This window comes from Perognathus longimembris, chromosome 12 (genome assembly GCF_023159225.1).
Source record: "Perognathus longimembris pacificus isolate PPM17 chromosome 12, ASM2315922v1, whole genome shotgun sequence".
In the NCBI taxonomy this organism is placed as follows: domain Eukaryota; kingdom Metazoa; phylum Chordata; class Mammalia; order Rodentia; family Heteromyidae; genus Perognathus; species Perognathus longimembris.
In genome coordinates, this window is record NC_063172.1 from 3,690,117 (window position 1) to 3,703,804 (window position 13,688).

The 13,688-nt window shown below is 46.0% G+C and overlaps 1 protein-coding gene across 1 annotated transcript in view; it reads left to right on the plus strand.

The window, feature by feature from the left end:
• Nucleotides 1-13,688, plus strand: part of Fam135b (family with sequence similarity 135 member B) — a 124,111-nt gene that overhangs the window by 27,013 nt on the left and 83,410 nt on the right. Inside the window, exon 2 of the mRNA XM_048359258.1 lies at nucleotides 8,330-8,409. Within this exon, the coding sequence (XP_048215215.1) occupies nucleotides 8,330-8,409 (80 nt within the window). The remainder of the gene's footprint in view (nucleotides 1-8,329; nucleotides 8,410-13,688) is intronic.

Sequence of the window (13,688 nt, forward strand, 5' to 3'; positions counted from 1 at the left end):
AGTTTAGAAAGTCATTCTCCGGTGATCACGGAGGATGGAGGAAGCAGTGGCGTGCTGAGATATGTTTAAAAATTAGCTGTTCAAGAAAATAAACGTGTAGCGTGTGTTAGACCCCATGCTGGAAGTCTTCCTTCTATGGTCAATTTCAAGATATCAACTCCCATTCGAAGGATGTGAAATTGTGCCCAACCAAAATTCAGTGCCTGCTGAGGGAGAAGCCACTTCAGTGTAATGGCTGCGTGAATAGGTTTCTGGAGACACTCAGTTTAAAAACAGCTTGATTGGATAAATGTTTATTAAGTGCCTGCAACTTAGAGTTCCCACTACTTGCTGTGATTTTAGCTACAGCACTTAAATTTCAATTTTAATCTAAGGGGAAGGGGAGCCTGTGGTCTCTAGAGCCTCCTCTAGTCAATACAGTTTCTGACAGTACATGCTTCGAAGTTAGGCCCTTTGAAATGCTACCCTGTCACCTGTTTGGTACGCGTTATTTCCTATTCTTCTGCTCCCATCGTCCAGTGTGTGAAATCATGTAACCATGGTACCTAGCTCCAAGAGCAGTTGCATGCATTCAATCGGTAGTGCACATAAGTGGTGGAGAATCAAGCTGGCCCAAGGATTAATGTCAGTCAATACGGAGCCAGGATCAATACACAGAATAAGGCTAATATTAGCAACAGTGGCAGGCAGCCCCATGGTGTGATGAGAGCAAGGCTGTGCCGATGCAATTGTCTTGAGAATAAAGGAAGATGAGGAAGCCAGGGCCCCAGGAGGATTTCCAGTGTGGGTAAAACCTGTGGTCCTGGTGGAGGCTAGCGCTGGTAGATCTCTAAATTTAGATTTAGAGCACGCTACAGGCTTTGAATGCCGAATTGCCTTTGTATCTCTTGAGGGGCATATTGGAGACGGTTGTTGTTCTTTTATTTTTAACCTCTGAGTTTATGCCATCACCGTTCTAGTTCCCTCCCCCAGTCACGGTCAATCGGCCCGTTAAAAAAGTGGAGAATTCATTGTATTGGCTACCGAGTTCCAGAGGTGATTCAGCCCTTTCGAGACGCTGCCTTTCTCCGGGTCTGGTTCTCTGGCCTATCGGTCTTCACATTGTAGCCGCCTTTGCCTCTTTGAACTCACAAGTGGTCTCCTTCGCTTCAGCCCTGTGCCATCCCCTGCTCCCCCGCCATGCCTCCAGGACACTAAACCACGCTGGGACAACAAGGCTCATCTCTCCCAGGTCTCGGCGCTCGGGGGTCACAGTCCCTCCTCTCCCCACTGACTAGCATCTTAACATCTCGTGTTTCATTGATTTTGTCCAGTTGTTACTTAGTTGCTCAAGATGGTAGAATGTAATTTCAGCTTCTATTTCTATACCATGGCCAGATGCAGAATTCCCTAGGTTCCTAAGTAAGAATGATTCGTAGGAGTGTATCGTGCCTGTGAATAATCCTTCTCACATAAGTAAGTAATGTGGATTGGAGGACAACTCAGGAAGGTAACTTGTCTTCTAAAACAAGGGAAGCAAAGGCAGAGAGAAAAATGAAAGCTCCTTTCACCAGTAAACCAAGGATACAAAACTTGGCCCCATGTCATAGAAGCACCTCACACGCCTGTAGATTTGCATCCTTTGTCTTGACTCACTCACCAGTGGGGTCACTGTGAAAACAGGTCTTAATTTTCTTTACAGTTTCCTTGTAAATACAAACAAGATCTTCATCTCTTTAGTTCTTCTCTTCTAGTAGGCTGCACAGTGTAGTGGTTAAGAGCACACTCTAAAAAAAAAAAACAACCAGATTTCCTCCATTTTTGTCTCGGTTCTGAATTTTACAAGTTTCAAAAGCTTGGGGAAATGATTTACTCTATTTTATCTCATGGAAACAATGCACATTGTAATACTTACCATCACACAAGGAGACATCAGTGTTGATCTGAGATGGTCCAGGGATGAGTTTAGAGACGGATGCTTTAGAGAGTGTTGGCTATCAAGGTAAGATTGATAAATACTCTTTCCACTCTGAGTCTCTGTAGATTTGAGAACTCAGGTAAAATGCTACTTGACGTTTGTAAACAGTAAAAAAAGACGATTGTTTAGACTTAAGATTCCCTGACCATGATGATCAAGGATGGGAGGATCATTTTCCTTGAGGGACAGAGTCAGGGATCACTTAGGATAATGTTCAATTTAAGCTTTTCTGTTTGTCAATTCCTCACTCTGAATCTAGGAGGCTGGTACAGGTACGGATTTCCTAAACATAGAAGACAGAAAGGATTAAAGAAGAAAGTTAGTAGCTTAAGCTTGTTTATGTGTTAGTTTTTGACCTTTTCATCACAGTAATTTATATTTTGGGTCATGTCAAATGTCTCTGGGTCAGAGAAATTGTTTTGTAATATACTGGAATGAAAGTGATGAAGACAAAATGTCATAGATGTCTGAGTTCTCATCACAGGCTACTGCTTCTGGCTTTATGAGTTTTATGAAAATGGTGTATGGATTCTGAGTCAGTCCCAGGAATGTACACAAGGGGAATGGATTGTATAGCACTGTAGTCTATTGAAGAAATCTATGTTATTGGGACATCCATCCATCCATATGGCATTTATTGGATGCTAACCCCTCTGCCAAACCTATGCAAGCTGCTGGGGACACAGAGCAGAGCAGAGCGTGGCTTGTCCCTTCAGCAGCTGGTGGTAATGAAAATTTCTATAATCGGCTGAGAACAGATGCTTAGATGCTTTCCCCTCTTTGTGCAGCTGCTGGAGCCTTATACCAAAAAAGGAAGAGACAGCATTTCTATTCTCAAGGTGCCTTGGAGAAAATAGGCAAATACATGGCACCATCTTAATATTAAACAAATTAGTGCTCAGATCAAAAGTATAATTGAAATCCTCATGATCAAAGAAAAGCACAATAAGCTTATGGGGTTTAAAGAAACTAGATCTAACTTTCATAAAGTTAAGTGTAGTTCTACTCAAATGGTCCAGCATTTGAATATCAAAAATTTCCACTAACTAGTATGTCACTCAGCTTCCCACTGCTGTGATAAGATCCTAAGATAAAACAGGTACTTACCACAGGAAAAGGTTTATTTTAGTTCCTGGCTTCCAACTGTGGGGACAGGACCATGGGTGTACCATGGTGGTAGGCCTATGTGTTTGGGGGCAGGACCGTGAGAGCTCAGTGTATCATGGTGGTAGGTCTATGTGTTACAGGAACTCTGATGACCTCAAGGTAGGAGGGGATAGGAAGGAAAGAGAGCCAGGAAAGGACTGACACACCGCTTAACCTAATTACCTTTCACTAGGCTAAAGTTTCCTCCCAACATTTTCACAGCCTCTCCTCCGTATCACAACAGGTTCATGACCAAGTTTTCCACCCATGGCTTTTTGGCTTTGTGCATGGTCCACCCTGCAGCAAATAGTGATGTGACTGGGACAGACAGACATCTCTGGGCCATGAATTCGATAGTGTTAACCCATCATTCCTACTGGTTTTGTTGTGAGGAAATCTGAAGACTGACAAAAGTCGACGACTTTAGTGGTCTAAACAACGAGGATGTCATACCTAAGGATGCTGGAGGTTGGAAATCTGAACTATGTCTCACTGAGCTAATATCAGGATGCCACTTGGGCTGCGTTTCTGTGGAGGATGTACGGAGAATCTTTCCCCAACGTGTGTCAGCTCCCGGATGCTGTCACTTTGTTTGGCTGGTGGTCCCTCCTAGCGTCAAAGCCAGCAGTGGCTGGTAGAATCCTCCTCGCACCGCATTCTCTCTTTTGTCTCCTATTTTCACTGATAAGGGCCCTTGTGATTGTGCTGAGTATGTCTTAATAATTATTTGGTATTTATTTCCCGACTTCCATCTGCAGCCTGCGTTGTCTTTTGCCTGATGTAGTAACAAGTTCTGAATTTAAGGGCTTAGACGTCTTGGGGGAGAGGTATGATGCCTGTTGCGTTCTGGACAGCATGTGGTTTGCTGCCATGTGGATGGGGAAGAATCAGGGAAGAATGGGTATTTGTATCATGACTTCCAGAAGAAGAGTCCTGTGTCCGTGTGGACGGCTCAGGCACACCAGCTTAGTTTCCCACCTCATGATCTTAACTTTTCTCTATACTGCCTGCAACCCGTTTTCTTTTTGTCCTTCTCCCTCCTCCTCCTCCTCCTCCTGCCCCTCCTCCTTTCTCTTTGTGGCGATACTGATATTTGAACTCAGGCCTCAAGCTTGCTAGGCAGGTCTTTTACCACTTGAGCCATATGCCAAGCCCTTTCTATTGTCGTGTTTTTCATATAGGTTCTTGCATTTTACCTGAGGTGGCCTGGGTTGGGGTTGGGGCCCCCTCTCTATGCTCCACACTTAGTTGAGATAACAGATTCACCTGACCACATGTGGTATTTATTGGATGAGGTAAGTTCTTTCAAACTCTTAACCTTGAGTTGACCTAGAGCAATGATCTTCCCAATCTTAGCCTCCTCCAGTACCTAGGATTACAGGCAGGAGCTACCACACCTGGCTTGCATCATCTTCTTTCACCATTTGTTCATTCTCCAGACGCTGGAGCTAAATGAACTTCCTTCACAGTTATCTTATTTAAATAGCCCAGGCCAGAAAGAAGTAGTTCTAAGATGATTAGAAGGCATCCGTATGAGATTCAATAAGTAACATTGGTCTCAGAGATGTGCTTACATGATTTATGATGTTAATTTGAACAAATCTCTTTTTTCTGTAAACATTAACTTTCTCATCTTTAACATAGAAGTTATAGGAGGCACACCAAATAGTCCAGCAGAAGATAAACAGTTTCATCTGCAGTATGTACGGATGTGTGGTTTATGGATTTGTGACCTGGTAGAGACTTCAGACGAAACAAAAGAGAAATACTAATATAGACGAAGCATTTCATTTAGTGGGGAAAGAGCCAAATGCATCAATCAAATTGAAACTCACTCCTTTAAGGTGATGCCTGTAGGACGTGTCAAAGTCGGGTGATGGATTCCTTCACATGAGATTTAGTAGGACCAAGTGCTCTTAAGGCACAGTTTGGGCGGGGGGTGGTGGTGGTGGTGGTGGTGGTGGTGAAATCAGTTATGAGAAGGATCTAACTTATACAATGAAGGGTAACTCCTGTAGAAGGAGAATAAGAACTTGCTTTTCTCTTCATGTCCTGGTTGTCCTTTCTGAGCTCCATGGCTTTGACCAGGGGTTAGAGATCTTTAATGACACATTTTCCTCCGCGGTTAACACAGGAGATGGTGCTGTTTTCCACAAAGGATGTATAGGAGATTAAGAGTGCACAGACAGATATTTCCGGTACAGGTTCTTGCATAGAGATGTGTAATAAATCTTCAACACAGCAGCTAGCTCTAAGCACGGCGTGATTGGAAAGTGATGACTTGGCCCTGACAGTGGCTAACATGTTGAGGCAGGGTGGGGGGGGGGTAGGAGCTCAAGAGAAGTTGCCTTTTGAGTATGACCATCGGTTGTGATGCGGATGGGATGTAAGCCAGTGCCTTTCATAATGGAAGTTCAAAAATGTACTGGTAAAGAGAGAATCTTGCAATTGTATCAATAACAGTCGAACAGGTATTACCCTGGGGGGAGGGAGACTTACTCCTCCACCATATTTTACCTTGTTATCACATTGCTACATTGAAAATATTGTGTCCATCCATGGTTACTGTGGCTACTGGATTTTCCTATTGATGCTGCTGCTTTTGTCACTGATTAAGAAGTAAAACACTTCCCATTTTAAAGAATCGGACTTCTAGTTCTCTGAAATGAAGAAAGAGCGAGCAGCATGGAGTCAGTGTTTCTGCACAGTGGTGCTCACCTACAGGTTAGCTCTGGGGTGGACCCAGCAAGGCCTTCCTCCACTGGCCACTCTCTTTCTCTCTCTCTCTCTCTCTCTCTCTCTCTCTCTCTCTCTCTCTCTCTCTCTCTCTCAGCCATGTGGATGCCATGGTTATTTCGTTACACTGCCTCCAGTAGGATTTCCAAATGGTGGTTGTCTTAGTCTGTTTTCTGTGTTTACAACAGAATACCAGAGGCTGAGTCATTTATAAAGAATAGAAGTTATGTCTCCTAGTTTCGGGGACTGGGAGGTCCCTTGCCGGGTGCCATATCTGGGGAATGTTTCTTGCTGGGGACGGCTGGATTTGGAGGCAGTGTGGAACATCATGGTGAGAGAGTACACCAAAGAGGCAGAGCCCCTCTTAAGATAGCTATTGACCTGTTAATCCATAAATCCCAGAACGGATTAATCTGTTCAGTAGGACCAAGCCCGCCCCCTCCTCCCATGCTCTAATACCCGCTTGAAAGTCCCACCTGGCTTCCCATCTTAACAGCTCACCATAAGGATTAAATCCAGATAATCATACCATATCAGTACTGTACTATTTCTGCATCCGTACTTCTATAAAAATGGAGAGCAGAAAGCCAGCTTAAGTAGAACCTAGAATTTTCTTCAAACATTTTGGTGTGTTAATTGCCTGGATGCCGGTATGGGTCCGTGTGTGTGTGTGTGTGTGTGTGTGTGTGTGTGTGTGTGTGTGTGTGTGTATTTATATAGGTGTGTGTGTGTACTTATATATGTGTGTGTGTGTGTGTATATTCAACCATTGAGATTTTCTTGTTTAGCAAGAAAAGGTGCTTTAATTTCAAAAATTATTTTGAGATCAATGTAGATTCACAGGCAGGTTTAAAAATGAACTCCAAGGCGTACCGGAGTGATGTCTTGTGGTGCTGAAGTTCAGTATTAGCGCCAGTCAAGGTGCAGCAGACCGCGGTAATCCCCACCAGCATGCTGGTCTCGCTCTCTCCCTCCGCTGCCACCTTGTTCGCCACTCCTAAGCAACTGCTGGCCTGTACTCTGTATACCCTATGTTAATACATTTGTTTTATTGAGAACGCCATGTTTAACGTGATCACCCACCTTTTTGGAGTGGACTTCTTTTGATCAACATGCATCATGAGATGCTCAGAGTTCTCGTTCTTCTACATTGTTCAGTGGTGTTCCTTCCTTGCTTAACTATTGACTTACTGGAGAGAGTCTGGGCTGTTTCAGTGTGGGGGTCTTGCAGATAAAGCCGCTACAGACAAATGCAGCAGTGCTGCTCACGAGATACCAGGTAGAAAATGAACTGTACGACTTGAGGCTGGGTGTAGGAAGGAAAAACTGGTAGAAAGCAAGCAAAGGGATGTTATTAACCAGTAAGAAATACGCTCTTTTCCCGACTTATATAACTGTAATCTCTCTGTACATCACCTTTTATAATAACAATAAAAAGGTATGTAGCTTTTGCAACCCTTCATTTTAGAGATAAGAAACAAGTTCAGAAAAATTACCTGATCTATTCAAAGTCACAGAGCTCACAGTACCACCCAAACTATAGTCATAAATGGAGCTTTCATCTCCATATCTCCCCTGGCCTACACATACTCGTCCAAATAGACATAGAGCCACCAAACAGACATTCCAGGAGTAATCGCACCGTCCCTGATTCAATGACCCAGCACCCCAACTCCAGCCATGAGCTCAGGGAGCCAGGCGACACGAATGTGTTCACGGTCCATTTTCCTTTCTGTCACCTCATTTTATTCACTTTCCCTTTTACAGTAGGTTTGGAATTAGCGGAAAGAGAGAACAATTGGGATGCCGGAAGCGGTCCCCAGGGCTTCTATGCAAAAGGTCATTAATTCCAAGCACAGGACTTCAAAGGATGCATCTGCACTTGCGGCAAAAGAAGACCCACGAGAGTTCCCCCCCACCCCCCCACCCCCTAGAGCAGGGAGCCCGCAGAGTGTCCTAAAATGCTGCAACTTGGAAAAAGGAGTGGATTACTAAAAATAAGACAAACAAGTGGAAAGTATCTCATGTAGCTCTTCCAGGACTGGCAGCTTCGCGCCTGCATGTCTTAGGGAAGGGTGATTATGGCTATCTGTGTGTCCAACACAATAGGAAAGCAGCTCAGCTCCTTGTTTTCCACCCTTATTATGCCCCAAAGTTTCCTGTAACAATGGACTGTGCAACCCACTTCGTCATGGACCGTCACGAGATCCCACCCATTCCCTTCCTCCGTTTCCCTCCCTCCCAACCCTCTTCACACTCATGTGCTTCCAGGTGACCTCAAGTTCTTGCCTCCCACTGTGCCTCTTCCTTTCCCTCCCAGACTCTGCTGATAAGATACATTTTCTCTTTGTCTCCCCCACCCCCCCAGCCCCCAAGACTTTCCAGGCTTGCTAGAACCTTCCCATGTATGTCTTTTCCATTTGGATATTTATAGATGTCAACGCTGAGAAGTCAAGATCTTCAGCTCTTTATCCTTTGATCTCTTCTTAGGTATTACCAGATCCGAGTGACCTTGAAGGTGTCCTCAAGGATTCCCCACAGACTGAGCGCTTCCATCGTTGGGCAGACAGGTGAGCGGAAAGATGCGGTGGAATGCTTGTCCCGGAGGCAAACCATTACTTTCCACCATGTACCAGGGCAGAGGGGAGAGGAAGGCATGCGGGAACCCCTAGGGAATCACTGCCACTCAGGGGAATGGGTACCCAGTGTTGACAGTGACCATATATACACATTACTGAAAGTGAGACCGGGCAGAAGAAAAATCACATGCAGCCATGGCCAGTACCTGAGGGGAAAACAGAACTGTCTGGGAAGGCTTGGTTGACGTCAAGTCGGGGAAGGAATGGGTGGGACACAGCACCTAGCAGCTTCTAGCAGCTCCCGGTAAGGAGAAAACTGTGGTGACGGAGTCCTCGGTTATCAGCTGAAGAAGTAGGCAGTAGGTATCACATTTTCTAGTTACAATGTGGGGTCCTAAAGCCAGCTTCCTGCATGAGGAGAACTGCCACAGACACCAAGGCCCCTACCCAGGGGAACCAGAGTGTTAAGTGAGCTTTAGCACTCCTGTCTGTAATAATAATAAAAAAAAAAGACTCACGAATGTAGAAATGACTGCATAAGAAAAATAGGCATAAAATTCGCCGGTCGACATATAATGGAGTTGCATTAGCATACTTGGGAGAACTGTGTAGACTAGAAATGCTTAAGAAGAATGAGGGGAAAGTGAAAAGCAGGAGCTGCAAACATTTTATGTCGTAGTAAAAGCAAAGATGGCCAAGAATATTATAGAAACCAAATGCAGTAGAGGGAACCATTCTGGTCAGAGCTGTATTTCATAGAACTCACTCGGAATTGGCAATGGGATGATGATGAATTAAAACATGAGTAAGTAAACCCTCAAAAGCCAGCAGTGTACATGCGGTGGCGGTCTGTTTAGAGTCACTTTGTAGGAGACCGCTTTGGGGGTGGTCAGCTCCTCAAACCAACAAGAGGACAGATTGGACGGTCCGGCTGGTGATGAATAGGCTCCTTCACGTCTGTGAGGAACAGAAAGATGCTGCTTCTCCCCCGACTGAGCAGACTCACTGTGAAGTATCATCACGTCGCCCTGCCTCCTTGTTTCCTCTCCGCTTTTCTGGTGATAATAGACCAGGAAGTGAGACCTGGATAAGGGCAGTCTCTTCTCCTAAAGCAGTGCACGTGCAGGTGACTCAGGAATCCGCTCCTTCCCTCCTTCCCTACCACCCTGTGCTTGCCCTACATGGTGTCCATACTGTGGGAGAGTGGAGAACCTAGACTCGGACAGTGTGTGGACGAGCTGTGCGTGATGATGACGCGGGCAATCGGCGTCTTGAACCTTTGTCTTAGAGATGATAAGAATACCTTCGATAGCAATTGTAAGAATGAATGCTCCAGAAGAGGAGCCGGTATGAAATAAGGGCTCGGCAGTTCTTCCTGTGAGTGGCACGGGGTCAAGCGTAACCCTGTTCTTTGAGTCAAGACGGAAGCCCAGGGCAGGGAGAGACCTGGAGGGCAGCGGGGAATAACAACCAGTTGACTTGATGAGCTCCATCTTTAGGCTTTTCCACCTTCCTCTTCCTGGGCACTTTGGGCATCAGGAGTTGGGTTCGTGTTCCCGTGGAGCGTTCTCCCGCACTGGCAGCCCCAGCTTTGAGGACTGTGGGTGTCTGTCTAAGCACTGCCCGAACCCAGGGCAGCTCCTAATAATGAAGAGTTGAGATAGCGCCGCAGAAAGATAAATACATTAAAAAAAATGAAGTGCAATTTTAGGGCCAAACTATTTTCTTTTCTGGTCTACTCTGACAGAGGAATAATTGTGATAAAAAATGCCATGCCCTCGGGTTTTCCCATTAGCATGCTATTTAGTACAGAAGGCAAACACAAAGGCCAGCAGTCATTTATAGTGAGATTGTTCTGTGGTCGAGGGCTCTACAGCATTGTAGTTTGCTGTTCAAGGTGAATTTTCCACTTAAAAATAGTGTTCGGGTAGATACTGCTACATTACAAACCTCTCCAGAACGTGGTGTTTAAAACAACGGCGATGGGGCCAGTGTAAATTCACTCAAAGATCTGACTTCTCCCGTCAGGTGGTTGCGCTGGCTACAGGGAGTGTAAGCTGTGTCTCCCGCTGTAGGTCAGCTACCATGCTAGCTCAGACAAAATGTAGAATGTTCCAGGTCACTTACAGGATAGGCGGGGCACAGGCACAAGGTCATCTATATCCTATTGGTCAAGACTAGGGTCAAGGCCAACCCATCTTCAAGGGGAGAGGAAATGGATCCCACCGCTTCCTGTAATGGGGAAGGACATTAACAGCCATCTTTGCAGCAACCATCCAAACATCCTCCCCGTTCCATTACCTGCCGGTATTTCTGGAGGGAATATAGAAAGAAAGCACTTCTGCTGGCAATGAAGGCTGTTGTATTGCAAAAGAACCAGGAAATAGCAGAATCTAGTGATAGATATGACACTCATCAGTTAAGTTGCTTTGTTGGAAATGAACAATTAATTTGCCTTTTTTTCAATTGTAAGAGGTTTTATTTTCATTTTCCTATCCTTTATTTTTATTCAGTAGCTATGGTAAGGGATTTCAATTCAGCATGTTAATTTTGGAGTACAGTGCATCTTGATCAATGTCACCCTTTCCATTTGTTGCTGAAGGGGGCAGAGAGAAATTTGACTGAGCCTAGAAGAACACAGTTCAGTGGGAAGTAGGGCCATGTATGAGCTGTGCGTGTTCATAGCCTTCTTCCACCTTGCTTGAGTGTTGTAGTTTTTAGTCAGTTTGTTTCGTAGGTCCTTCATACATAAAATGAGGGAGAGCAGGCGGTAACTTGCCTCATAGGTTTGTGGTAAGGAGCAAATGAATTATGCCAGCAAAATGATTGGAAAGGTGCTGGGCCTGTAGTTGGCTCAGAATAACCATTCACTAAGTAAGTGCTGCACTAGCATGGAGACAATTCTTCAGGGATGCACAGAATAGTTGTTTCCTGAAGAGCGTTTCTCCTGTGCTGCTCTCAAGTCTCCTGTGCTGGGAACTGGGTGAGAAGCTGCCTAACTCCCCTCCAGGGTCCGAGCTAGGAGCTGGCAGCCTCACGGAAGAAAGAAGGGGGTCCCGAGTGAGTCTTCGAAGGACAAGAAGCTGGACGCACAGAGATACAGGTCCACCGGAGCCAGATTGCTTCCGGTGCCCGGGGGCCAGCAGGTGGGCTGATGGGAACAGGGTCCTCCCCAGAAGGGAAGCAGAGCTGCGGCTGGGCTTGGCGCCCATGCAGAGGCACAGATGAAATGAAAGGACGTTTGCGAAGTAAAACTGGCGTTTTCATACACGAAGGGGCAGGTTGGATGCAGGGAACACCGGAAGGCCACAAGGTCTCTGTCATCGGCACAAGCATCGACTCCGGACGATGGTCTCATGATTCACTCAGCCCAGGACATTGCTTGGCTTTTCCAAAACAAAAGAGGAGGAAAAGCAAAGATCACTGCTATGTCTTCCTGTTGTCTCGCGGTAGCCTGGGAAACTGGGGAAATGTCGAGTGGAGAGCTCTGATTATTCAGGAGACAGGTCCTGAGGTAGTGAGACCCTGCACATGCCGTGGGAAAATCCCCCCCGCAGGGCCGTCCCTTCACCTCGGACCTGGAAGAGGTGGTGATGAGCTGGACTTGTAGGGCCATGTGTGTGTGTTTGTGTGTGTGGTTGCTGAGAGATGTGAGGTAATGTTTCTGAAGGGTCTGATGCAAAATACATGGTGGCTTCTTATCAATATCAGTTAACAAAGCATCTTAGTTTGGTGTAAGGACAACTTAAGAACAGAAGCAACAATAGAAGTGTTTCCAAATACATACATGCATGCACACACACACACACACACACACACACACACACACACACACACCTGTCAAAAGGGGGAAAGAGAGGAGGATTAGGAGAATGGGAATATGGTGGGAGGGATGAAATGGTTCAGTGTGAACTGCTTTCATGTATGGAGTTATCAGTGCTCCCCCCCCCCCATATTGTCAGTGTAAATGAATGAAAAGATACAAAGAAGCATCCCCGCGGCAGAGCAGATCCCAGGGTGGGTTTGTGTGTGGCAGGGGGCTGTGCGCCTCCGTGGACGGATGTCAAGGTTGGACAGCAGGGCAGCCACCGACTCCGGTGTGAAGGGGAGGGAGGAAGGTGGGTGCGGTAGAGGGTGCAAAATGGGCTGGGGGAATGACTGGGGCAGCGAGATCAGGACCCAGCCTGAAACCAGCCGCCGCCGCGCGCAGCCCCGCACAGGGTTGTGCTCTGTGAGCAGCGCAGGCACTTTCTGCCTTTGCTGTGCCTGCTGCATCTCAGTGCAGCCTTCCAGGGGCAGGAGCTGAATACCCAGGGCGATGGCAGGCTGTGCCCCTGTCTACCCTCGGCAGAGACAGAGCTGAACAACGCAGGATGCTTGCCCTTACCAGGTGACCGGGACCCAGGAATGTCAGTGTTTCCCCATATGCAACTTGCTTATTACTTTTCCTCTTCTTAGGAAGAGTCAGACAAAGCACATTTTCATACACAACTGATTTTCAGTAGCATTTATGTACATATAAATGGCTATAGCGAAAATAGGGATGTATAGTGTATATTTTGTTCTTAAATTATAGACATAACTCATAATTGGAGTCCAGCCTATAACATTTGGATAAATTAGTATTCATCTCTGGTCAACAAAGTTTTAAGGTATCGTGTGTGTGTGTGTGTGTTTGTGTGTGTGTGTGTGTGTGTGTGTGTGTGTGTGTATGTGCACTGAGACTTGGAAGTCAGGGACTGGAGTCTCGCTTGGCTCTGTTGTTCCAGCCTGGTGTTCTACCCATCGAGCCACCTGTCCACTTCTGTCTTTTCGCTAGTTATTGGGAAAGAAGAGTCTCACAAACTTTCCTTCCAGGGATGGCTTTATACCGCTGCCTTCAGATCTCAGCCTCTGAACAGCCAGGATTACAGGTGTGAGCTACCAGCATCAGGACTAAGGTGTCCCTTACAAGCTAGGAAATGTGCAGCACCCTGAGCGATACAGAGATGATGGTGGCTAACTGAAATGCGAGAGTTTAAGGTATTCCAGGAAGTGTACGGAACACCCGTGTAAGAGGTCTTAAAATCGAATCCTGCAATTTCACAGTCTGCTCTTTTCTTCCGAATTCAGGGCAGTAAGTAATCAGCATACCCACGACCACCGTGGATGAACGTGGAGTGTGCATAGCCTCGGCTACTTTACCCCAAAGGTGCTATTTAACAGAGTCTGTCTCCGCTTCCTTCTTGGGAGATGATAAAGGCAAAAAGGAGCCATTACTTTTGGGGTGT